A 27033-nucleotide genomic window follows, 5' to 3' on the forward strand; every position below is an offset into this window, starting at 1 on the left:
GTCAACCAGCTGAGGAGTCAAGGAGTCATTATATTTACTCCAGTGTCAAGTGCAAAGCTAGTAGTATGGAATGCCTGGCTTTGGGTCTCTGAAACAGTGATCAGTTTCCTACCGTGAAGCACTATTCTATCAAGATAAACTAAAAGGATTATAGTGGAGGAAGATGCAATGTTAGGGCCTTGGGACTGTTGGCTATTGTTGTCATGGGCTGGGGCTCCTAACTGGTCTTGATGTTTCAGGTGGTGTCTGGACATGGCTTTGTCACGTCCCGTGACAGCTCTGGATAACGAGAGGTTCACAGTGCAGTCAGTGATGCTGAAGTGTGCCGTCCCTATTGTATTGGTAGGTCTGACTTTCAAGCCATTGCTGTTGATGACCAATCTTGTCCCAAAGTTGCCAGAAGAGCAGGCCAGTACATCCCAGCAGAAGTTAAGAACCGGTGAAAAGTTCCAGCCAGTCACTAACCCTATATTCAGTTTGGGTAGCTCAGAGAAGTGCAGTGAAGGTGCTCAACAGTCAGTATGTAGGTGTAGCAATGAGATGAGGCGGAGGGTGGGGAAGGTTTGGCAATGCAGTAACAAACCAGCTTTGTCCTCCAGGATTTTCCAGGGCTCGCAGTGTTAAGGGGAGTGGAGACTCTCGTTCCAAGTGGTGGTGGCTTGCTGAGGGTATTTCCTCTGTTTAACTAACAGGCTGGCTTCCTGATCACCAATGCTGTGCGCTTCATTTTCGTGGCTCCTGGAATTGCTTCCTGGCGGTACACTCTTCTTCAGCTGCAGGTAAAGGAGTCTCTTGTGCCCACCCCACTCCCTCCTAACAAACATGTACACTGCAGCTAATTTCCTTTTAACACAAACCTTCCACACCTTCTCAGAGTTGCTTCTTTCCCTGTGCACGCTGAGGTCAGGTGAAGCACTCAATTGAACAGCAGCTGTATCCCTAGTGTTCCCATCAGGATGGGCTTTAATCTATTTTCCCAGGAATTTTTCTTTTTAATATTAAGGCTTAATGCCAAATCCATTGTGAAAACTGACTGCAAGTGGAGGTGAACTGCTGACTACCTCTTTTATGGCAAATCCCCATGGATTGTGGGTGACTTTCCTTCAGGGTTCCTCAGTGTGTTTGCACTACTTTCAGTCTTTGCAAACTGCATCCTTTGCTCCTGACTTTGCCCCGTGTCTGTCCCTGTACTGTGGTGAAGGGGAGGTCATGTGACAGGCCTTAGTTCTAGCTTCATTGCTGTGCCGACTCTAGTTGGTGACCAAAGGTGGTTTTTCAGGTGAATGGCGTGCTGCCCATCCTTCCACTGCTCTTTCCTGTCCTGTGGGTTCTTGCTACAGCCTGTGGAGAAGCCAGAGTCCTGGCCCAGATGAGCAAGGCCTCATCCACTTCGCTGGTAGGTATTTCCCCATGTCCGGCCACTGTGTGTGGAGGGAGGGGTAGAGAAGGTGATGGACTCTGTGAGAGGAACACAGGGGGCAGTCTGTTCGTCAGGTGAATCCACAGAATCTTAAAAATTACAGTTGGGTGACCCCTGTTGGGTCATGTCTAGTCCATCTCCCTGGGGAGCAGCAGCATCGTTCCCAACAGTATGTTCCCAGTTCTCTCTCCAGCCCAGTTTCAGCTGGTCCAAGCTCTTCTCTTGGAGTTTATTCCACAGTCAAATAGATCCATTTAAGACAGGTTCTGTGAGCCAACTGATGGACAATTGTACCCTCTTAGTGGGAGTCTAAACTGAGACAAATGTGATGCAATAGCCAGAACAAAGGAACCTTTAGTGAATTGGAGTGGCTGGGTGTTACGATGTCCTCTTTTTAACCGCTGTTATTCCCCATGGGATCTGGGAGCTGCCACTTGAAATGCTGGGGGTCAGATTACAGGAATGCTCCCTGAAGTGGAATAGGAACTAAGGAGGTGAGGGTTATTTCCCATAAGGGCAGAGAGGGGTTAGCAGTTTTTCTTGGAGAGGCTGCTGGGGTTCTGATCCTGAACTTTCTGAGATATAAGCTGATTTTTTTCAATGGATGTGGGAGTACCTCCCCATGCACCTGCCCCTGATGGCTTTAGCCAGGTGCACTATGGTGTGTTTATCTTCTTCTCAAGCATCTGTTTTGAAGTTTCTGCCTTTGACACAATTGCTCGGAATACCTCCTTGTGCTCCCTGAGACTCAATGTCCCCATATTCTCCTGGTGCCTATTCTTCTCCCTACAGGATATGCAGAACTTACACTGAAGTCAGTGGGAGTCACCTGCATCCTGTGCTGGCGTAGAATGAGGCAGATACTGCATCCGTTGCATCCAAATGCTCCCTCACCATCTCCTTTTAGTGGTTTCCCCTCTGCATGCTCACTGTCAGCATCACTCAGCTTCTGCCCTTGATTCTCTGGCATGGTGAAATAGGAGGTCCTTGTCTTCCCTTCTTCATTGCAGTTGGCACCTCCATCCTATCACCCAAGCTCATACCTTGGGTGTGTCCTTTTCTGTCTCCTGTCTCTTCTCCCCACATGTCCAAGCAGTTTGCCAAATCCTGCCAGTTCTTTCCCCATGACATCTCAAATATGATCCTTCCTCCATGTCCCTACAGTCACAAAGCTTGTTCAGGCCTTCTTCACTCTGATCTTGACTAGGGCAGCCTCTTCTTTGGCCTCTCCATTCCCACCTTTCTTCCCTCTACTCCATTCAGAACAAAGCAGTTAAGACCCTCTTCCTCTCTGTCAGCTGGGCCATGTAACTCTGCTCCCTCCACTGCTGCCTTTCCCCTTTCCATCGAGTTCAAGCTAATAGATCTTAAGGCCAGAAGGGACCACTGTGGTCATCTTCTAGTATGACCTCCTGCATAAGACAGGACATAGGATTTTCCTTTATTAATTCTGGCTTCAAGTCACATAGATGTGGTTGAAGCAGAACATACCTTTTAGAAAAACATCCAAATGTAATTTAAGAAAGGCTAGTGGAGAACCCACCAGCAATCTTGGCGTGTTGTTCCAATAGTTATTTACCTTCAGTGGTAAGAAACTTTTTTTTTTTTTTTTAATTTAATTTCTAGTTCAGATTTGCCTGGCCTCACCTTGCCGCACCTTGTTCTGCTAAATGGGAGCATTCAAATTTCTGTTCCACGTGTAGCTACTTACAGACTGTGCTCAAGTTACCCCTCTTTGCTCAGCTAAAGACAGTCCCTCAAGTCTTTACCGGTAAGGGGTGTTTTCTTGGTGCTTCTCTAAACCCTCTCCAACTTCTAACATCCTTCTTGAATTGTTGACACCAGATCTGGAGACACTATTCCAGCAGCGGTTGCACCAGATACAAACACAGGGTAATATAACCTCCCTGTTCCTACTTCGTGTTCCCCGTTTATGCATTCAAGGGTTGCCTTGGCCCTTTCGGCTGCCGTGTCCCAATGGGAGCTCATGTTCGGCTGGTCGTCCAGCCTGACGTCCAAGTCTCTTTCAGAGTCACTGCTTCTCAGGCTAGAGTCCCCCAGCCTGTAAGTATGGCCTATGTTCTTTGTTCCTAGATGTATGACTTTACATTTGGCCATATAGGGATGCATATTGTTTGCTTGTGCCCAGTTTACCCAAGTGATCCGGAGCGCTCTGTATCAGTGATCTGTCCTCTTCGTTATTTAGCACTCCTCAATCTTTGTGTCATTGACCAACTTTATCAGTAATGACTTCATTTTCTTCCAGGTCATATTTAATATTTTTAAATAGCACATGGCCAAGAACCAATCTCTGTGGGACCATACTGGAAACAGCCTCTCAATGATAATTCCCTGTTTACAGTTACATTTTGAGACCTATCAGTTAGACTGTTTTTAATCCATGTAATGTGTGCCCATATTGGTATTGGTTCTAGTTCCTTAATAAAAATGTTGTGCTGTACCAAGTCAGATGCCTTACAGAAGTCTAAATATATTAAATCAATACTGTTATCTTTAGCAATCAAACCTGTAATCTCGTCCAAAATTTATATCGAGTTAGACAGGGTCTGTTTTCCATAAACCCTTGTTGATAGTATTAATTATGTTACCCTCATATTTCTTCATTAATCCAGTCCTATAATACCCTGTCACAGAATGGCCTGTCTGGAGCAGCCTTCTGTGGCATGACAGGCACATCTGCCTCAATTTCCCTTTTCAGAGTCTCCAGTAAATCTACTTCAGGCTCTTTTGCTTAAATAATACCCCTCCTTGGAGCCAGTTTATTACCAAAACACAGTTAATTATTGCCCAACAAAAATCCCAAACAGTCCATTTCCCACATCCAGTGTATATAGTCCTTAAAATCCCACTCTTCCCAGTGGGAACTCCCACAGCCACTCTCCTGGGAGATCGTCGTCATCAGGGGAACATCCCTCACTCTCTTTGGCCCTCTCATGGTTCCTCTGAGTCCAGCCCTGGAGAAGTCATCAAGTAAACTCCTCTTCTGCTCTCCTGCCTCCAGCCCTCGGCTCTGTCTCTCTGAGAGCCACCAAGCGACTCCTGCTGCTGCTCCCCTGCCTTCAGCCTTCTCTCAGGAACCACAGTTAGTTTTTTGGCTCTGGCAGCTCTCAGCGCCTGCCCTTTTTCTTTGCTCCACTGGTCTGTGCTCTCAGGTTCCCCTGACTCACCATGTCTCTCTCCCTGGTCCTTTATAGCCCCCAGGTGCTGCCGCCACCCTCTTACTTGGCCAAATTAGAGCACCTGCTCTGGCAAAAAGGGGTGCTGGACCTACTTCATTTACTGGGGCTAGTTTGAAGTCAGGTTGACAGGCCTATTATTACTTGGGTCATCCCCATTTACCATTTTTAAGTATTAGCACAACATTAGCCTTCTAGTCCTGAAACTTTCCTTGTGTTCCAAGACTTAATGAAAATCAACATTAATGGTCCAGAGAGCTCCTTGGCTAGCTCTTTTAAAATTCTTGGCTGCAAGTAAATCAGCAGTTCCAGATAAAAGATGTCTGTCTTTGGTAGCTGCTGTTTAACATCCTCCTTAGTTAATGTTGGAATGGAAAGTATTTCATCATTATCACATGATATGAATACATCATCTGGCTTGTTCCCAAATACAGAACAGAAATATTTATTGAACACTTCTTCCTTTTTCTTTCCTTTTCTTAATTATTGCTGACAATTCTATCATTCCCATCTAGTAATGTACTGATACCGTTGTCATGGTTCCTTTTGTTCTTGATATGCTTAACTCAAAAAAACCCCCAAACCCTAATCCTTTTTGTCTGTTACTGTTGGCTATAGATTTCTTCATGTGTCCTTTTCATTTCCTTATCAGCTTTCTACATTTTCTAGCTTCTAATTTTTATTCATTGCTGTCAGTTTCCTCTTTTTTCCATCTGTATTGTTTTTATTTTTTATTATTGTTTTCACTTTGCTTCTAAGCCAGGCTGGTTTTCTAACCAGTGTACCTTTTGTTTCTTGATTGTAGCTTTTTGGGTATTTATTAAAAAGTTCTTAAACTCTTCAAAATGATCCCTCACATTGCTCTATGTAAATTTTCTCCCAGCTATTTGGCTCATATGTGTTTTTTAACTTTGTGAAATTGGATCAAGTGGAAGTATTACTGATTGGGACTTCATTCTGTTTACACTTGCAACCGCTGTTTTTTTCAGTTTTGTGAGTTGTTCCTCTTTCTGTCAAGATGAGAATTCCCCCTCGTTGGATGCAAGACATTGAGTCGTAAAATTGTCATCTATAACTTTCCCTCCCCTTCTAAGCTCTGCATGATTCCATCCCACCGACATCTCTGATTTAATTTCCTATCTTATAGCCCCTTTCATTCTGCCTCCTTTCTCCATGTCCCTGGTGTTACAGCTGCCTACCTTTGCAATCCCTTCTTAAAGCTCCCTGCTTTCACCCAGTCCAGATCAGTTCAAACACTGCCTCCTCCTGCCTCAAAATATCAGCCTAAGAAAGAGCTGCGTCCTAGTGCATCTAACTGGTGTAATCTGTCTCTTTAGTCTGTAAGCTTTTCAGGGCAAGGACCTTGTGTTCATCCCTGTCCTGTACAGCACCAAGCATGGTGCTTATCATTAACTGATAAATAATAACGTGGACCACTGGAGACAAGTTACTGGATTTGATGGACCATCTGTCTCTTCTGGTATGGCAATAGAGAGTAGGGCCCCTCCCTTTACCTCCCAGAATGCACAGTATTCAGAGAGGGACACTTCTCATGTACCATTTCTGAGCACACTGATAGTAACTGGTCTTTTCTCTTGCTACAGCTGGCTAAGTTTTCAGAGGACACTCTCAGCAGCTACACAGAGATGGTATCTTCTCAGGTATTGTTGTTACTATTTTTTACCAGTCTTCCGTTCTCTTTCTACTTCACTGCGAGCTCCATAAGATCCTTTCCTTTCTCCCTCTGTGGTCTCCTGCTAGTCCCTAAACCTTCACTGCTGGTGGCAGATGCCTGCTGGCACTCTTTGTTTGCTGCTTTATTTTGCTCTGCTTGCAGGTTGGATGTCTTTCCCACACACCTCCTCATTTAGAAATGGCTCTACTAGCCAGAGTTGAGCTAAATGTGACACAGGTGGTCCAGCTTGTACCCTTCAGGTTGCCATGAATTAGAATTTTGCTGAGGTTTTGAAACCAAGCTTTCCTGTCTTGGAGAAAGCTTCTGTTTCAAGTCCTGTTGGTCACTGTTGCTCCACAGGTGAAATAACTAGTCAAAAAATACGGGTACATAGCAGGAGGCTGGGGCAGAATTTAGCTTATCTTAAAAAACAAAACCGTCATCCAATCAAAACTAGTGAACAGGGAGATGGGAAGTAGCAGCAAGACTGGAGCCCTGGCAGAGGCGAAATATGAAGAGAGGAGAGTGGGTCATTTGGGATGAAAGCCTGATCCTGCTTCACCAGCTTCTTAATAAGTTTGTGTACATTACTAACACTTCCCAAACCAGAGCAAGCAAACCTTCAAAGGAACTGTCTGGATCCAGCCCCTCTTCAAATTATATCACCCAGATGAAACAGGGGATAATGTCTTGCCTCATCTGGCGTTAGGACTTCCATTTCCCTGGGGAAGTAGAGGGATTCCCAAGGCTAATTAGAAAATCCCAAATGTCAGCAGGCTCAGTCTCTTCCCTTGCCACTGCTAGCCCCCACGCATATCACTCTCTCTGAATGTTTTCTTACCTTCCTATGCCAGTTCATCCTTCAGCTGAGCTGTGCAATTCAGTGCTTGAGCAGTTAAAAAGTAATGACTTGAGGTCATCTCCCTGGTGCATAGATCTGTTCCCTTTTTCTGCTTCTGTGTGAAGACCTTGGCTGTAAGAAAGTGTCTGGGTTAAACATGGCCTTTTCTTTTTGTTTTAAATTAAATATTGTCTGCATTTCTGACTACAACCATGGTGAGATTTAATCTGTCTAGGTTTGTACATGGCCCTTATCAACATAGTTTCTGAGCACTGGAGGAGTTGAAGCACGGGAGAAGTGATGCAAAGTGGTGGCAATCCAGAAATGCATTTAAAGCTTGCAGCTCAACATCAAATTCAGACCCAGTTTGGCTGGGAACAAGAAACACACAGCGCTGAGGCTGGGAGTGGATCCCAGATTTGCAGAGATGAGCCCATAGGTGTTAGCCTTCTGTCATCCAGCCTCTGTTTGGGATAGTGCTCCTGTGGGAGACTAAGGTTGTCTGTGACAGCAGCACGTTTAGGTTGTAGTATTTCTCTCATGCAACCCTTCCTTCAGTTGTTCATAGATTTGACTTTTAGTTAAATTGGATGGGGAGGCAATGGTTCTAGCAGGAAATAGAACCCAGACTCCTGACTCACTAGGTTACCTTGGGCAAGTCATTGCACCTCAGTGCTTCAGTTGTCCCATCTGGAAATGGGTTTAACAGGCATGTGGTGGGGCACTGAAATCCTTTCATCAAAGGATCTGAGCATATTGTTTAGAAAAAAGATTCCAAGAGGCAGCACCAAGTTAACTGAGGTGAAACCCCTTCAGAATTTCCACCTGTATTTTCTGGAAAGACTGTGATGGCCCCAGCAGAATCCCTGTTCAAGGAACATATTTGCTGTTTGCATTCAGCAGGGGGAGTGCCCTTGCCCTTGAAAACCTTAACCTACTCACACTTAAAGTCCTGTCCCCCGGCAATGGATTGTTTCACGGGGTCTCTTTGACTCAAACCTATAAGCATGTTTGTTAACTTCACACACCCCTCCTCCCCCTTCCTCACCCAGGCTCTCCCCAGCGAATTGTCACCTGTGGTCTGCTTCTCTGACAGGAAATGATACGTTGTATCTGGAGCCACTTTCTGTGTGTTTTAAAAGGCAAGTCTCCAACACTCAGCTTCACCTCCAGCTTACTTCACAGCCTGGGATCCGTCACTGTGAGTATCACTAGGTTATCACAAGGAGGATACCTAAATGGGACTCCTTGCTCTCTTCAATCACTGTGAAAATCCCCTAAGAAACAGGGTTGTAGGTGCTCTATTCACAGCGTTCTGAGTAAAGGTCTTGTGGGGTTTCTAGTCTCCTGGGTTTGCAAGGGCTTTATAACCTGTATTGTAAAGTGCTTTGAGGTCTAATGTTGAAAAGCGCTATATAAGAGCTAGACATCTACATAATAAGATTCCAGGATTTTCACTCGGAAGCCTAGAATGTCTGCAGAGTCAGTGTGAAGCAATGCAAACAGCTGTGTGTATGGCTGAGAGCTCTCTTTGTTTAGAATATTGCCATGTTCTATTATCGCTGGGATTCAACATCTCTTCCCATCCAATTTTTATGCTCTCATCCGTTTTCTGCTTTTTTACACTTTATGAATTACACCCATATGACAGCACGAGCGTTAGCCTAATTATAACTGTCTTTAAACCAAATGGGCACCTATCCTCCCAGAAGCACACTTCTAGTAAAGACAGTGGTTTAGAGGACATTCAGTGTGGTCTGGTAGCTTAAGCCCAGGTCATACTCTTGTTCTATTCCTAGCTCTGCCAATGACATTAAAATAAACAAAAAACTCTTGATCTCCCTGAGCCTTGGTGTACTAGTCTGTAAAATAGGTACAAGACTTGCCTCCTGCTTATGGATTTCATGCTTAGTTTTAATAGGTCCTAAATGAAACTTTCATTAAGTGACCATTAATCCAGATGGAACCAAGTTGTGCTCAGTACACCTGGGCATGCTTTCAGAATGCTCTCTCAAGACAGGAGTTTTGCTTAACAAGGGACTTCTGTCCAACTTTGTATCTGAAAACCCACCCAAGTCTTCTGCTGTTTGTTTCAGTGAATATATATTTTAGACATTAACTCACTGGGTGTTTGTATTTTGGGGGGTGTTGCGGGATGTCTTGGGGTGTTTTAGGTGCTTTGCTGTGTAGACAAGCAGGGGATTCTATCCTGGCCAAATCCCAGTCCAGAGACTGTTCTGTTCTTCAGTGGGAAGGTGGAAGCTCCTCATGATAGCCATGAAGACCTGACGGATGAACTCTCCACGCGCTCCTTCTGCCACCCAGAGATGGACGAGGAGGTGAGGGATGGGTCATCAACAAAGTGATGCTTTGCTTTCAGCATGGCGTGGCTGGCAGCCTTAGCACTACCTGCCAGGCAACTAGATTCAGTTCATGATCTGGCAGGGCTTGGAATGGTATAGAAAAGCAAATGTTGAGCTCCTGGAGGAGAGTGTCGTTGCTTGAATGATTAAGGAATGGTGAGGACCTGCTCCTCCAAAGAGAGTCCTGTCCAGTCCTCTTCAGTAGAGGCCAGAAGCTGCTCCACCCCCAGCTACCCAAATCCATCCCACGATAGAATAGGCTTGGCATCATGCAAATCAGTAGTGGGGATTTTCCATTCCATCCCATAAGTGCCTCATTACTGTTCACCTCCTTGCTCTCTTCTAGCCCCATGAGAGGGATGCTCTGCTCTCTGGTCCCATGATGGATATGGTCCACGTTGCCAATGAACAAGAGAGGAACGACTGGTCTAGTGACACGCCGAAATCTTCTGACGTCCATGTCCACAGAAAGCCAAACAGTAGAAGCAAGCATCCCTCGGGGTCCAATGTGAGCTTCAGCAAAGACACAGAGGGTGGTGAGGAGGAGGCAACCCAGGTAAGGTATGCAAAAATGGATGCAGTCAGCCTCTCACTGAGCTGTAGGACAGGCTGCGTCGAGAGGAGAAAGAGCCCTACCCACCCATCCCCGGATTTGAGTTAGAGAATGGCAAAATCTAGCAGATTTGTGTGAGTTAAGTAAGGAAAGGAGCAGCTGAATCTCATTGTACTCTGTGCCTTTTGCTGGCCTTGTGGATGGGAAGATGGCTCTTCAGCCAAAATAACATTATACTCAGGAGTGCTTGGCAGAGACATTAGACAGCAAGTTACAGCCAGCACTGTAATCCTATTAGCTCCCACACCTTTGGATTTCCCCTCTTTCTGTGGGGTAAGGAGAGCTGTTCATTTAAAGGGGCCCTTTTCAAAGTCTGAGGATTTAGTTAGTAGTACTGATTGCTCTAGAGGAGAGAAGAGGTTGTGAGGAGTCTCCTCTTCAGCATCCCAGTGATGCTAGCTCTCTGCTAGACTAACTGCTGGTTTGGGTCAGACCTCTGGCAGACATGCCTGTGTGGTACATGGGAACGGCCACACTGGGTCCAACCATCTAGCCCAGTATCTTCCAATAGTGGCTGGTGCCAGGTGCTTCAGAGGGAATAAACAGAACAGGGCAGTTGATCAAGTGATCCATCTCCTGTCATCCAGTCCCAACTTCTAGCAGTCAGAGGCTTAGGGACACCCAGAGCATGGGTTTGCATCCCTGACCATCTTGGCGAACAACCACTGATGGACCTGTCCTCCATGAGCTTATCTACTTCTTTTTTGAACCCAGTTATATCTTTGCCTTCGCACCATCCCCTGGCAACAAGTTCCACAGGTTGACTGTGTGTTGTATGAAGAAGTATTTCCTTATATTTATTTTAAACCTGCTGCCTATTAATTTCATTGGATTGACCCCTGGTTTGTGTGTTACGTGAAGGGGTAAATAACACTTCTCTATTCACTTTCTTTACATCATTCATGATATAGACTAATATCCGTGGTCTGCATCCCAGAGAACTGGTCAATTGATGAAGACAGTTTTTTAAACACATGGTTCAAATTTGATATGTTACTGCTTTTCATTATTCATGAGTATTTGATTGATCACCAGGCAGTCAAGAAATATACATAAATACTGAAACTGACAAAGAATTCTATTAGAAAGGCATTATTCCATAGTCTTCTATCAAAAATGTTACTTAGTCAGTCAGGGACCAGAATCTAAACCATGCAACAGGTGACCAGTTTCTGACCTTGAATACCGAATACCAGTAATGGATACTTTACCTGTAGCACGCCAAGTGTTCATTTATGGTAGATGTAGAATAATTCTACATATAGGGCCCATGTGCTATGATGATACAAATAAATAATAATAACTATGTTCACAAAACCAGCAGTAGATTGTGAATACTTCATGAAGTCAAAAACAAAAGAACCCAAGGCCAAATTAACAAAGTTTAGTTTTCATTAAATACTAATTGACTGGTAATACTGGCCACTCATATGTACTGATTGTGCTCTGTTATTCTGAATTTACATCACTGTAGCTCCATGGGTTTTAGTGGAGTTACTCCTGAACTACCCCAGTGTAAGCAAGGGGAAAGTTGGGCATAGTATCTTCTAGTGACAAATTATGACCCTAATGGTATGTCTACAGTACAATAAAAGACTCATGCCTGGCCCCTGTCACCTGACTGGTAATGGGCTTGGTGCTTAAGCAGGGCTCACAAAGAAATGTCGGTGTTTCTGTCAAGTGTTGCCTGCTTCAGTTGCTGAATTGTAAGGGGAAGGAATCAGGGAAGAATCTCACTTCATTCCCCTTGCACATCCTTTAGCATGGGCTGCATGTCCTTTTCCAGAGAAGAAAAGCATTCTCTTTACTGAAGGCCCCTTTCCCCTGGGAAGGATTGGTTCTTTTAAGGACAGAACTAAAGGAGGTACCTGTTGCTAGTGTCTATGATGAGGACGCTCAGATATATTCTTGTGCATTCAGGGAATGTTACATGCCACCTTCTTCTTAGGAGACTTCATCCCCATCCCTCAAACTTCTGTCATCTTAAAATCAATCCTACAGTTCTTTCCCTGGTTATCTTCTGAGTTTGTTCATACTCCCACTTATGGCAATGGTAAAACTCCCACAGATTTCAGTGTGGGAAGGATCAGGAACTTAATATTTATTTTTCTAAATGTGTTACTAGAAAGTAGTTTAATCTCCCTGGAAAAGCCCCCGGGCCCTTTACAGTAGTCATTCCCTCATCACATACTCATTCATTTTCCTCCCTTAGAATTTAGACCATTAAAAAACATTGTTTTTACTCCTCTGGAGAATTTCAGACGGTGGAACTAAGGAAGCTGCTACTTTTGATAAGTGGAGGAAGCAATGGCCTGTTAATCTTCCCTGTTATATCTGGGACTCTCTCTTCTGCTAAGGGATACTTAGCTTGGGATGGGAATTGGAGCATCTCTAGCAACTACGTTCCATTATAACTAACCAGGTTTTTCTTGCATGTCTGATCAGGCTGGCGGTGACAGTGAGGGACTGGCCTGTGAGGCTGAAGACTTCGTGTGTGACTACCACCTCAAAATGCTCAGCCTGTCCCAGGACCAGCAGAACCCCTCCTGTATCCAGTTCGACGACTCCAACTGGCAGATGCACCTAACTTCCCTGAAGCCTCTGGGCTTGAATGTGCTGCTCAACCTCTGCAATGCCAGTGTGACGGAGCGCCTATGCCGCTTCTCTGACCACCTCTGCAACATTGCCCTCCAGGAGACCCACAATGCCGTGCTGCCTGTCCATGTGCCCTGGGGGCTCTGTGAGTTTGCCAGGCTAATAGGTAAGGAAGAACCAAACAAGGAGACAGCTGAGAAATGGTAGCAAGCTTTCATGGTAGTCTTACTGAGCCAGCTGAATACTGGGAGAGTACCAGAATGGTACCTCTTTGTTAGTTGGAAAGCTGGAGTTCAGATCTGACTCTGATCTTTTCTCTTTGGGTCAATGCTCAGAGGTTTGACATCAGACTTGTTGCCAGTGTCATTGGAGAGTTCACCGCGGACAGGTTCAGACACGGTGCTACAGTCATTGAGTGACATTCATGGCTAAGAGTTTTCCCAGCCAACACAAGCTAAATTTGGTAAAGTTCTGGTTCAAATCCTTCAGTGTTATGGACAGCAGCAGAGCTGATGAAGAAGCTTTTTGCCCCACAGTGGATAAAGAATGACCAATAAGAACGGACAAATTGCTCCTCTGATGTCTTTGTCAGTGCGAATGTTTAGGCTTGTGTATTACAGAGAAACTGGCAGTGGTTAGCCAGAAGTAATATGTAGCACTTCACATCTTCAGTACTTCATAATCCGCATCCCACTCTTGTGAGGTAGATAAGTATCAATGTCCCCATTTAAGAGTGAGGCACAGGAATGTTAAATGACTTGTCCTAGGTCACACAATGAGTCAGTGGCAGAGCCAGAATTAACATTTGAGAGTTTCTGACCTCTTGTCCTATGCTTGTTCTTCTAAATTGCTCTCCTTCTCTTAAATGAATCAGGAGTGCTAAGGACTCCACTAATAATATCATCTGGCTCTTATATAGCACATCTCATCAGTAGATCTCAAAGCATTTTAGTGTATGCACATAGTAGAATGCAGGCAAGTCAGCTAGGTAAGCGTAACCTCTGTCACCTGGCTGTTAGCACACACTGGGGCTACAGAATGTCACTGGCTTGGTTTCTGGTGGATGCTGTTGCTGGGAAGATATCAGAATGACTGCAGCCAGGGGATGGAGGGGAGCAGCAAAGTGAGATCTCCTCCATTTTACTTTGGGTTGTGTCTAATCTTTCTCCCCTTTACATTCATGTTTCAGGTTTCACACCCGGAGCCAAAGAGCTTTTCAAGCAGGAGAACCACTTGGCCCTGTACCGCCTGCCGACTGATGAGATGGTGAAGGAGACAGTACTGGGAAAACTCTCTTCCATCACCAAGAGGAGACCACCTTTGAGTCACATGATCAGCCTTTTTGTTAAGGACACCACCACCAGTAAGGCTGCCTCCCTTCTCTTGGGTATAGGTGTTGGATATAGTAGGGGAGGGGAAATGGAGTATTTTGCAAGTCTCAAAAACAGCCTAGGAATTGCCAGAGTAGAACAGACCAAGGCTCCCTCTAGACCAGAGGTGGGCAAACTATGGCCTGGGGACCACATCTGGCCCTCCAGATGTTTTAATCCAGCCCTCGAGCTCCCACTGGGAATTGGGGTCTGGGGCTTGCTCTGCTCCGGCGCTCCAACCAGGGAGCGGGGTCAGGGGCTTGCACCACTCCAAACAGCTCCTGGAAGCAGTGGCATGTCCCCACTCCAGCTCCTACGCATAGGGGCAGCCAGGGGGCTCCGCATGCTGCCTCCACCCCAAGCGCCACCCCTGCAGATCCCATTGGCTGGGAACTGCAGCCAATGGGAGCTGCAGGGGTGGCGCCTGTGCACAGAGCAGCGCTCAGAGCTGCCTGGATATGCCTCTGCATAGGAGCTGGAGAGGGGACATGCTGCTGTTTCTGGGAGCTGCTTGAGATCAGTGCCACCCAGAGCCTGACCCCCTCCCTGCTCTAACCCCCTGCCCCAGCCCTGATCCTCCTCCCACCCTCTGAACTGCTCAGTCCCAGCCCGGAGCACCCTTCTGCACCCCCAACTCCTCATCCCCAACCCCACCCCAGAGCCCGCCCCCCCTGCTGGAGCCCTCATGCCCTCCTGCACCCCAACTCCCAGTTTGTGAGCATTCATGGCTCGCTATACAATTTTCATACCCAGATGTGGCCCTCGAGCCAAAAAGTTTGCCCACCCCTGCTCTAGACTGATATCCTGTGTCTACCTGCAGCCAATACCAACTGCTAAAGAGGAAGCTGTAAACTTCTTGGTAACACACGTCACTGTGTAGTGCTATAACATGTTGGGAGGAATTTCTTCCTGACCCTAGTGTGTGACCAGCTCTTCCCAGAAGCATGAGGATTGTGAGTAACCTTTGTAATTTGGTTCTGGCTAATGTTATATCCAACGTATTAATGATCTTTTGTGTGTCTGTGTCCTGGAAAAGCAGAACAAGAGGAGTTTCCTGTTTGTCTATGCACAGACTTTGTTGTCCCAGTGAAATCAATACTGTACAGAGTTGAAAGTCCCTGGGGGTAAACCATATCCTTCTGTCCAGCAGTTAATCTCACACCTTGACCTGGGAAGATTTTTTTTATATTTGTTCCAGTTGCTGTCATCTTGTCTTTATAGGAAAGGCTTTGAAATGTGGTGGTCAGAGTTGACTGCTGGGATTCTCAATATAGGGAACTACCTTTAATCTTGCCTCATTCTAACTTCATTTCCTAAGTTTTAAAAGTTTTTTTTCCTAGAGGGTTCAGATATGCGTGTGTGTGTGTGTGTGACCGTAATAATGCTGTCTAGAATGAACTGTAAGAAGAATGTTAACAGTGAGGGTAATTAACCATTGGAATAATTTACTTAAGGATGTGGTAGATTGTTCATCACTTGAAGCCTTTAAATCAAGGTTGTATGGCTTTCTAAAATTACGCTCTAGGTCAACCAGAAATTATGAGCTTGGTGCAGGAATTACTGGGTGAAATTCTCTGGACTGTGTTATGCAGGGGGTCAGACTAGATCATAATGGCCCCTTTTGGCTTTAAAAATCTTGGAATGAATGTTTGAATCCATACACCATAATGAGACCTCTGTAAGGAAACCAAAGGTGGACAGGTAGTAAATTATGTACCCTGAGCAGAAATAGTACATAACCCATCTCTAGATTCCCTTGTCTTGTTTAGTGAAATATGTCCCTGTTAATCTGACATTTTTCACCCCAAATCCATAGTAACTGGAGGTGAGTAAGGATTCACATGCTTCTGGAGTGAAATGACCCAATGGCCTGTACTGCCTCCATCTTCCCTTGTTGTAGTTAAAAATCTTAATTTTTGCATAGTCTTATTTTGATTGCTGCACCAGTGCTGGAGGTTGGGATTGCTGCTGGGAACCTTTTGTTTAGGAAGAGTTTTAACACAAGCCCATATCCAATGCAAAGAGTGATCTGGCTCACTTGAGCAGACTCACTGCTGCTCAGTTAGCCTCTATCTCTAGCCCTAGAAGAAAATAGCATGAATTCAGTATTGACTACAGCCAGCCACCAGGAGCACCTCCTCTCCCACCCCCAGTACCGGTGGGAGCAGGGATTTTACCCAGTTTACTGCCAGGAGCCTAGTGAGGAGTCTCATGCTTTGTAAATCAGCGTAATTTGGCAGGGCATACATGTAAATACTGAACAGTCACAGTGTTTAATACTCATCCTTAGCCATTTCTAAACGATCCCACTGCTCATTAGCTAATAGCCATGTTCCCAGGTCAGGTTGTTAATTTACCTAGAGTTATAGCCTAGGGTTTTTTTTAGTTGTTTCCTTGTGCCATGAGGCATCTGATCTGTATGTCTTTGTAGGTTCTATTTCTGGTCCCTGGAGAGGTTTGTGTAAGGCATAGGCTGTGAGTATTACATGGATGTTGATTTGTGGCTTAGGTGAGGATTGTAGGGGAAAAGCCAGAGTGAACAATGGCCCCTGGTTTAGCAGAATCCCATTTCTGTTACTAACCTTGTGATTTACTAATCCCAGTTTTGGGCAGGTTTAGCTCACAGTGCCATCAATGACATTGGAATCAATGCCACCGCAGCACGGATTGGAGTGGTACATGAACTGTGTCGCTGGCATTAACTTCTACAGAGTGCCAGCAGGGTGGGCTGTGCAAGGTGCTGTTGATGCTGAACAGAAACTATGTAGGATGGAAAGCAGAAGTGTAGCTGCTGCTGTGTGTGTTCGCCCACCAGTTCCTACTCTGTATACCAGGCATGGACTTTGCAGGGGTCAGCTGGAATCTCCTGCCCTTTTGTTCACAGCAGAGGCTATCTGACCGTACAGCCACTATGGTGAGGATATAAGGTTTTTACAGTAAAATTAACCCAAACCTCACACGAGCTGTCCATTGTGTTCCTCTAACAAGCAGCCTCTTTCACATTCTGCTCCTATTGCGTTCAGATGTTTGTTATGCTGATAAATTCAGCCTGTGGTGTCTATTTTTAGTACAAAGCAGAGAGCTGGTATGTTTTGGAAAATCCTCAAGTATTCATGAAGGTCCCCTGCCTGATTTGCATGAACAGATATTCTTGGCTCTTGACCTCATTGGCTAGCATGAGTGTCTGCACTCAGCAGCAATGCCTGCAAGAAGTCTTTGGACTCGCTTTTTGGAAGTCATTTTTTTCTCTCTTTAGATCAGCTTTGAAACCATTGGGGGCAGTCACAGAGCAGCTGGAGGAGGGAATCAAATTAACCTTGACAGTGAATGCTACGTGCATGTAATGTTAATGTTTCCACATGAGATAATGAGAGATAGGAACTCTGGAGGGAAGGCAGCCCCTCCATCCTTGACTTCTGATCTACCTACCATGCCCTGGTCTTGTACCAGATAAGTGAAAATCACATGATGATCTGAGACACCCTGGAACACCCAGGCCCAGCAGGATGAGTTACAGGTTATTGTTCAGCCTTAAAGTATCATAGAATTGGAAAAGATGGAAAGACCTAAAAGATCATGGACATTAAGGAATCTTGGCTCCTCTTCTGGTCAGTGTGAGGGGTTGTTCTCTGCAGTATGTCTTCTAGAGCTTTCGTCCAGCCTCGTTTTAAATGCCCCAGGCAATGACCGTTAATCACCCAACTTCTTCTGTGGAATAGTGCTGATGATAATAATACCTCACTCTTATCCAGTGCTTTTTATCAGTAGATCTGAAAGTGCTTTACAAAGGAGGTCACTATCCTTATCTGAGGCACAGGGAGGTGAAGTGACTTGCCAGGCCAGTGAATAGAACACCCAGGTCTCCTGAGTCCCAGTCCTATGCCCTTAACCTCTAGTCCATGCTGCCTCCAATCTAATAGACTCCAGTCTATTAACAGGCTTTCACTGTTAAATTATCCCCTGCTATTCAACTCAAATTTCTCTTTACTTAGTTTCATCTCATGACTCCATTACTCCTGGTTATACCCTGATTTGGAGGGGTACTGGATACAGAAGCAACCTGGTCCTCACTTTTCTGCAGGAGAAAGATCATTGCAATGTAAGGGGAGAGGTACTGGAACTGGCTACCTGGTCCACAATTTACCACTAGCTCAGTTAACTTATAGCCAGGCAAAGAGCAGCCAAACATACATCATCTCCTCTTGAACAGTCTCTGTGGCTGACACATTCTTGACATGGCCAGTGGGGATGTATTGGGCAGATCAGGATGTTCTGTCTTATTGTGGGATACTCTGTAGTTTTTAACTGTCAAACAAGCCATTGGAATTAAATCCCTTGGCTGGGAATGTACAGGTGAGACACCTTCCCATTTTCTCCCTAGGCACTGAGCAGATGCTTTCTCACGGGACAGCTGACATCATTCTTGAGGCCTGCACAGACTTTTGGGATGGTGCTGATATCTACCCCCTCTCCGGCTCTGACAGGTGGGTGGCCTTACCTCATTGACATACAGGAGTTACTGGTTTAAAATTAATTACTGGAGAGAATTATGTTTATATTAAGGCTCCACATAACAATACTTTATAAGCTATTTATAAATGATAATGCACAAAGCCTTGGAAACAAGCAGGGAGAACTGGAGGTCCTGGTGATGTCAAGGAACTATGACGTGATCGGAATAACAGAGACTTGGTGGGATAACTCATATGACTGGAGTACTGTCATGGATGGTTATAAACTGTTCAGGAAGGACAGGCAGGGCAGAAAAGGTGGGGGAGTAGCACTGTATGTAAGGGAGCAGTATGACTGCTCAGAGCTCCGGTACGAAACTGCAGAAAAACCTGAGTGTCTCTGGATTAAGTTTAGAAGTGTGTGCAACAAGAGTGATGTAGTGGTGGGAGTCTGCTATAGACCACCGGACCAGGGGGATGAGGTGGATGAGGCTTTCTTCCGGCAGCTCACGGAAGCTACTAGATCGCATGCCCTGATTCTCATGGGTGACTTTAATTTTCCTGATATCTGCTGGGAGAGCAATACAGCGGTGCATAGACAATCCAGGAAGTTTTTGGAAAGCGTAGGGGACAATTTCCTGGCGCAAGTGCTAGAGGAGCCAACTAGGGGGGGTGCTTTTCTTGACCTGCTGCTCACAAACCGGGTAGAATTAGTGGGGGAAGCAAAAGTGAATGGGAATCTGGGAGGCAGTGACCATGAGTTGGTTGAGTTCAGGATCCTGACGCAGGGAACAAAGGTAAGCAGCAGGATACAGACCCTGGACTTCAGGAAAGCAGACTTCGACTCCCTCAGGGAACAGATGGCCAGGATCCCCTGGGGGACTAACTTGAAGGGGAAAGGAGTCCAGGAGAGCTGGCTGTATTTCAAGGAATCCCTGTTGAGGTTACAGGGACAAACCATCCCGATGAGTCGAAAAAATAGTAAATATGGCAGGCGACCAGCTTGGCTTAATGGTGAAATCCTAGCGGATCTTAAACATAAAAAAGAAGCTTACAAGAAGTGGAAGGTTGGACATATGACCAGGGAAGAGTATAAAAATATTGCTCGGGCATGTAGGAATGTTATCAGGAGGGCCAAATCGCACCTGGAGCTGCAGCTAGCCAGAGATGTCAAGAGTAACAAGAAGGGTTTCTTCAGGTATGTTGGCAACAAGAAGAAAGCCAAGGAATGTGTGGGCCCCTTACTGAATGAGGGAGGCAACCTAGTGACAGAGGATGTGGAAAAAGCTAATGTACTCAATGCTTTTTTTGCCTCTGTTTTCACTAACAAGGTCAGCTCCCAGACTGCTGCGCTGGGCATCACAAAATGCGGAAGAGATGGCCAGCCCTCTGTGGAGATAGAGGCGGTTAGGGACTATTTAGAAAAGCTGGACGTGCACAAGTCCATGGGGCCGGACGAGTTGCATCCGAGAGTGCTGAAGGAATTGGTGGCTGTGATTGCAGAGCCACTGGCCATTATCTTTGAAAACTCGTGGCGAACCGGGGAAGTCCCGGATGACTGGAAAAAGGCTAATGTAGTGCCAATCTTTAAAAAAGGGAAGAAGGAAGATCCTGGGAACTACAGGCCAGTCAGCCTCACCTCAGTCCCTGGAAAAATCATGGAGCAGGTCCTCAAAGAATCAATCCTGAAGCACTTGCATGAGAGGAAAGTGATCAGGAACAGCCAGCATGGATTCACCAAGGGAAGGTCATGCCTGACTAATCTAATCGCCTTTTATGATGAGATTACTGGTTCTGTGGATGAAGGGAAAGCAGTGGATGTATTGTTTCTTGACTTTAGCAAAGCTTTTGACACGGTCTCCCATAGTATTCTTGTCAGCAAGTTAAGGAAGTATGGGCTGGATGAATGCACTATAAGGTGGGTAGAAAGCTGGCTAAATTGTCGGGGTCAACGGGTAGTGATCAATGGCTCCATGTCTAGTTGGCAGCCGGTATCAAGTGGAGTGCCCCAAGGGTCGGTCCTGGGGCCGGTTTTATTCAATATCTTCATAAATGATCTGGAGGATGGTGTGGATTGCACTCTCAGCAAATTTGCGGATGATACTAAACTGGGAGGAGTGGTAGATACGCTGGAGGGGAGGGATAGGATACAGAAGGACCTAGACCAATTGGAAGATTGGGCCAAAAGGAATCTGATGAGGTTCAATAAGGATAAGTGCAGGGTCCTGCACTTAGGACGGAAGAACCCAATGCACAGCTACAGACTAGGGACCGAATGGCTAGGCAGCAGTTCTGCAGAAAAGGACCTAGGGGTGACAGTGGACGAGAAGCTGGATATGAGTCAGCAGTGTGCCCTTGTTGCCAAGAAGGCCAATGGCATTTTGGGATGTATAAGTAGGGGCATAGCGAGCAGATCGAGGGACGTGATCGTTCCCCTCTATTCGACATTGGTGAGGCCTCATCTGGAGTACTGTGTTCAGTTTTGGGCCCCACACTACAAGAAGGATGTGGATAAATTGGAGAGAGTCCAGCGAAGGGCAACAAAAACGATTAGGGGACTGGAACACATGAGTTATGAGGAGAGGCTGAGGGAGCTGGGATTGTTTAGCCTGCAGAAGAGAAGAATGAGGGGGGATTTGATAGCTGCTTTCAACTACCTGAAAGGGGGTTCCAAAGAGGATGGCTCTAGACTGTTCTCAATGGTAGCAGATGCCAGAACGAGGAGTAATGGTCTCAAGTTGCAGTGGGGGAGGTTTAGATTGGATATTAGGAAAAACTTTTTCACTAAGAGGGTGGTGAAACACTGGAATGCGTTACCTAGGGAGGTGGTAGAATCTCCTTCCTTAGAGGTTTTTAAGGTCAGGCTTGACAAAGCCCTGGCTGGGATGATTTAACTGGGAATTGGTCCTGCTTTGAGCAGGGGGTTGGACTAGATGACCTTCTGGGGTCCCTTCCAACCCTGATATTCTATGATTCTATGATTCTATGATAAATAGCTGTTATAAGCATGTTATAAATGTGAGTTGTCTGTAGTTGGTTATAAGCACATCGTTAAAAGGGGTTACATGGTTATAAGCAATCTATTGATCCGTTGGACTCTAACAATTTACCAACCCTTTATTAAGACTTTTGTTCATCATTTATAAACCCTTTATAATTTGTTTATAAATGGAACCTTACTGTAAAGTATGCCCGAGAATCCTAAGCAAGTTCAGTGATGGTAGCAATAGGATTTTGTTTGGTTATCTCTGGGAAGTCCTATATCTGCATACAAGGAGTGGTACATTCCAGCTATTAGTGGTATCTTGCTGGGGTGGATTTGATGCTCCCTATGCCATTATTGTCACCTTTTGTCATTTGACAGATCAGTCCTGATTTGTTTTGTTGGCCTGCATTACATTGTGCTAGTGTCTCTTGCTATTTTCAGGCATTAAGACCTGTTACTTTTTTGAATATTTCTTTTACGAGGCATTGATTAAAAACTCTGTGTTGAGTAGTTCTGGACCAGCCTAATGTTACCACTACAAATTCAAAACAAGCATGGAATTTTAAGCTACTCCAATGACTGCGTGTTGACAATCTGCCTTTAAACGCAGCTGTTTGGAACTGCACCACTGGTGTACTATGATGGGGGGCTCTTTGTTCAACTTGCATTGGCTTTGTATCACTGCACCTTGCAAATCTATATAATATTGTCAGGGTTCCATTCTAGCTGCACCTCTCGTTCCTTTCTCTCTGAGTGCACGCCTTCCAGTTCTTAGGTCTTGAGCCTTTGCCTTCCGGGGTAGAATCCTGTGATGCTACAGCATCCTGTATGGGTGTGTGCCAACCATGATTGCTCAGCAGGTCCAACTGCATTCAGCTCTCTGCTGTTCTTTCCTTCAGGAGCTGTGACCAGTGATGAGTAGTGTGACCCAAAACCGTCTTCTTAAAACAATGTATTGTTTAATCTTAACAGTGGAGCACAGCGTAACATGAGAAATGGGTTTTTAAAACACTAAGTTGTCTGTATGCATATCTATCTGAGCTGAAAGCCTGGGTGGGCCTATCTTACCCCAGATCCCTCTGACCTCTGAAGTTTGGGTTCACATTTACTCAGAAGCCCCGTCTCTCCCTTGAGAAGTGTGTGTCTTTAAACCCCCATGAGTCCTCTGATCTCCCTGTGCCCCTGACAGGGGCTGAGATCTGCCTGGGGAAACCTGTTCAGTGAGGTCTGCATCACAGCCAATGGCTCCAGCATTGTCCACCCCCTGTTTGCTGATAAGTGTTATCTGGCCTATTGCCCTCTTCCTACCCACAAGTAAACAGCCTTGCTGGTGAATTAACCCAAAGTACTCAAGGAACCCCCTGGCAATAATCAGACAACTGCATGACACATCTAGTGTTCATAAATGATCACAGGCAGCTCCAATTCCATCACAAATATGCTACATTAGTTTGTCTGTTCACCCGCTGTGTGGGTGCATCGCTGCCCCTTACAGGATGCTCAGACGCTCAGGTCTCCCTCTAGTGGCTGTAGCTCAAAGGCTACAAGCTATAAGGAATGGTCTCTTTAGACCAGTCTCTGATCAGTGTTAGAAACAAACTTACAGGGAGTGGTCCAGGAAACTTGCATTGGTGATTTCCTCCAGCCCTGAGCTCCCAGAGGTTATACTGGTGTCAGAATGGCAGCATGCCTCTGATAGCTTTTGGTATTATCTTGTGTCTTCCATGTAGGAAGAAAGTGTTGGATTTCTACCAGCGAGCATGTCTCTCAGGCTATTGCTCTGCCTTTGCATACAAGCCAATGCACTGTGCCTTGTCCTCCCAGCTCAATGGCAAGTGCATAGAACTGGTGCAGGTCCCTGGACAGAATGCCATCTTCACATCCTGTGACCTTCCTGGGACTACACCCATCAAACAGAGCAGCAGAAGGAACAGCTGGAGTTCTGATGGTACGTCTCTCTCCTCCTCTTGTGGGATGTATTGTTGAGCTGGGTCTCTAGTTCCCAATCGGTCTAAAGCTGTAGCAGCTTTGCTCTCCAAAGCAGTGGTTGGAAATTGAGATCTAAGCATTCCCTTAAAGGGAAATAATTACTTATGCTGCTGGCAAGTGTATTTCTATCATAAAATTACCTAAATTTGTAAGATAATAGTTACACTTGAGGGTGGTCTAATTTATTAAAGCAGGGGACTGAGACTCAGGACTCTTTATGTTCTGTTCCTGACTTTGCATCTGTGCAGTCTTATGCAAGTTACTTATGATGGGTTTTTCAAAGGAGTCAGGAAGTGCCTAATTCCCTTTGATTCCTTTGGAAAACTGCGGCGCTAACCCCGATGTGCCTCAGTTCCCCATTCTGTAAAATGAGGTAACATGGCTTCACATGGGAGTTGGGAGGCATAATTAGCGATTATACAATGTTTCATTGTACAATTTCTCATGCTACACCAGGATCCCTTACTGTGTACCGCATCAAGGTCACGTTAATCACAGCCTGATCTGGTGAAGGAATCCTGTCAGTCTAAATCCTTAACAGGTCTTTCTGGAGCCACTACAGCGTCCCTAGAGAGAACTTGTTTGATCCAATTACTTGAGATCAACTCCCCTTCAGTTTCATGGCTGTCCACTTCCACCAGACACTTGCTGTGTTGTTTAAGCATAGTATGATGTATTTAAAATGCATATGTGTACATTATGCAGCACATGTACTGTGCCCTCCCCACCCCTTTCTTGTAACTGACTAGCATTCTTTGTTTTATTTTCTTCCTTCCCATGCTGTGTGTGTTTTTGCACTGTGTTCTCGGCTGTATGTTGGGGTGTTTGAAACTCCTTTGGTGACTGTGTGTGTTTGGGTAAATGGGTGTCTATCCACCTGTCCATCTGTACATGTGTGTCTGCATATTTCTGTTCATATGGGTGCCTGTCTCCACGTGGTCATGTCTCGTAATCTGTGTCTGTGTGCGCACACACGTGTGGTTGTTTGTGTCTCAATGTGATTGCGTGTTGCTTGCATGTCTGAAGAAGGGATCGGGGAAGTGATGGAGAAGGAGGATTGTATTCAGGCTCTGAGTGGCCAGATCTTCATGGGAATGGTCTCGTCCCAGTACCAGGCCCGACTTGACATTGTCCGCCTCATTGATGGGCTGGTCAGTGCCTGTATTCGTTTTGTCTACTTTTCCCTGGAAGATGAGCTCAAGAGCAAGGTAGGCTACACCTCTGCTGTATCCCTTTCTGAACTTGCATGGCCCCTGCCTTGACTGACTGAAGAGTTCATCCCCATACAATCTGAGAGTAACCCTACCCAGCTGCCTAATAGGTCTCAGTGGCATATGCTTGTCAGGGGGCATCTGTAGGTACTGACCCCAAAGCACTGGTCCCTGCATCAGCTCTGTAAAATCTTGTGTGCTCTCCCCCAGGTCTTTGCTGAAAAGATGGGTCTTGAGACTGGCTGGAACTGCCACATATCCTTAACACCCAACGGAGATGTGCCCGGGTCAGAGATTCCTCCCTCCAGCCCGAGCCATGCAGGTTCTTTGCATGATGACCTGAATCAGGGTGAGAGATTTTTCCCTCTAGGAAAGGTGGTTGTATGATTCAGAGGCAGGGTGTATCTGCCTGTAGCTAATGAATGTGGTGTATGGTAAGCAAGATAGGATGCTCCGGTTGCTGTGACTCCGTGGCTTCTCGCCACAGCTGCCAGTTAGGGGATGTGGCTAGGTGGCTCCCACTGAAGGATGAAACCAGGAATCTGGTAAGGATGAGCTGTCCAGTTTCTCCCTTCAGCACATGTATAAAAGTACATAACACAGTGAAACCTACACTGATAGCCCTGAAGAAAATACGCTACTGTGGTCTTAGGAAGCTACTCAAATGGTCCTCACTGTTTCCAAGACTGGCCTGTTTAACCCTGTACTTAATCTAGCCCTGACTTGTTAGACCTGTGAGACCAAACCTGACTGTGTGTGTGAGTACCGTGCAGTCAGGGTAATTCTGGCACTCACGGGGCCGTTTAGGAATCAAACTGCTGATTTGTGCACATGCTTACTGCAGTTGCATGCACAATCATGGGAGCCGGGTGCACACACACTGTTGTGCACGTAACTATCATAATAGTGTATGCAATAGCCTACTGTGGAGGTGTGCATTGGCAGGTCCAGTTTTTGCTATAGCCTGGATGTAGTTGTTGAGGGCATGTTTGAGCCCAGGTTGACTGAGTGAGGCTTGCAGTGTGGGGCTAAAAATAGTAATGTAGGTGTTCCTACTCAGGCTGGAATTCAGGCTCTGGAACCTGGTGAGGGGCGTGGGTCTCAAAGCCAGAGCAGGAATGTCTACACTGCTATTTTTAGCCCCATAGCGCAAGCCTGAGTCAGTTGACCTAGGCTCTGAGACTCAATGTCGCAGAGTGGTGTGGTTTTTTTTTTTTTTTTTTCAGTGTTGGACTTATCCCGTGAGTCTGTCTCTTGACTGAAAGTTGCTCTTCTTCCTCACTTTAGATGTGATTTCTCCAGTCTCTCCCCAGAAGAGGAGAAAGGAAGCAGAGCCAGAAGAGCGATCATGTATCAAAAGATTAAAGAGACTAGGCTCATGCATCTGCCTCTGAGCAGATTAGTCATTTAAAAATATTTTATTTTAGGAAACAATTGAGTGGGATCTGACTGCAGCTAACCTAGAAAATCAGGGCTTGTGTTTCCAGGCTTCCACAGTTCCACGTGAAGGTGCTGTGTGTGTTGCAGGGGCATGTGGCTGGAAATGGTGCAGTGTAGACAGGGCTGTGCTTATTTTTACTGTTGCCTTTCTCTCCGCTTCAGTCTCTCGAGATGATGTGGAAGGCCTGCTGCTGATGGAAGAGGAAGGGCACTTGGATCTCATCAGCTTTCAGCCAACAGACAGTGATATCCCCAGCTTCTTGGAGGACTGCAACAGGGTGAGTGTATCTTTCCTTTTCCACACCACACTGACTCTCTGGTTAAGAACAACACCTCGGTGCTTTCCAGGAGCACCAGACTCAAGTAAGCCTTGTTTGTTAATTGGTTTGTGTTGTGTCTCTTGATTCTTCCCAGCTTCACATCAAGGATCTGCACAACCCCCAGCACTAAGTAGTTCAGTTTTGCCCCTTTGTAAGCTCTTCTTCCTTCTTCAGTGAGAAGGTTTAAGAGTGCTAGGTGATTAAGGAGTTGAGATGACCATACACAGAACTGCTCAGGAGGATGTGAGGAGAAACAAGGCTTGTCTCTTTCCGTCTGGATTCCCTACCCTTCCTTTTCCAAGTATATGTGGGGGGGAGTGGGTGGTGATCTGTGCTGGCAGAAAACACTTCTCCCCTCTCCCAATCTTGGGCAGAGCAGGCTGTCATAGCAGATCAATGACTTGGAAATGCTGCTCCTCTGCAGCAGAAGGCCTGATGGCTCTCATAAGTCTGGGAGATGGCATGTAGCTTCTATTGGCCTCGTAGAGACACAAATTTAAAACCACTCCTGTAGGCCGCTATTTAGAAAAAGAAAACTTATCTTCTTAAATTTCAGCAGGGT

The 27033-nt window shown here is 45.8% G+C and overlaps 1 protein-coding gene across 2 annotated transcripts in view; it reads left to right on the plus strand.

Annotated features, from left to right (window-relative positions):
- Nucleotides 1–27033, plus strand: part of TMEM94 (transmembrane protein 94) — a 101564-nt gene that overhangs the window by 60592 nt on the left and 13939 nt on the right. For both annotated transcript variants that reach the window (XM_084647067.1, XM_084647066.1), the window contains 14 exons: nt 240–342; nt 693–779; nt 1280–1396; nt 6222–6278; nt 8230–8334; nt 9308–9472; nt 9843–10052; nt 12555–12870; nt 13894–14067; nt 18456–18558; nt 23242–23459; nt 24527–24708; nt 24922–25060; nt 26314–26429. In XM_084647067.1, the coding sequence (XP_084503193.1) occupies nt 240–342; nt 693–779; nt 1280–1396; nt 6222–6278; nt 8230–8334; nt 9308–9472; nt 9843–10052; nt 12555–12870; nt 13894–14067; nt 18456–18558; nt 23242–23459; nt 24527–24708; nt 24922–25060; nt 26314–26429 (2092 nt within the window). The remainder of the gene's footprint in view (nt 1–239; nt 343–692; nt 780–1279; nt 1397–6221; nt 6279–8229; nt 8335–9307; nt 9473–9842; nt 10053–12554; nt 12871–13893; nt 14068–18455; nt 18559–23241; nt 23460–24526; nt 24709–24921; nt 25061–26313; nt 26430–27033) is intronic.

The sequence above is a fragment of the Lepidochelys olivacea genome (assembly GCF_965140295.1).
Source record: "Lepidochelys olivacea isolate rLepOli2 genome assembly, chromosome: 14".
Lineage (NCBI taxonomy): Eukaryota > Metazoa > Chordata > Testudines > Cheloniidae > Lepidochelys > Lepidochelys olivacea.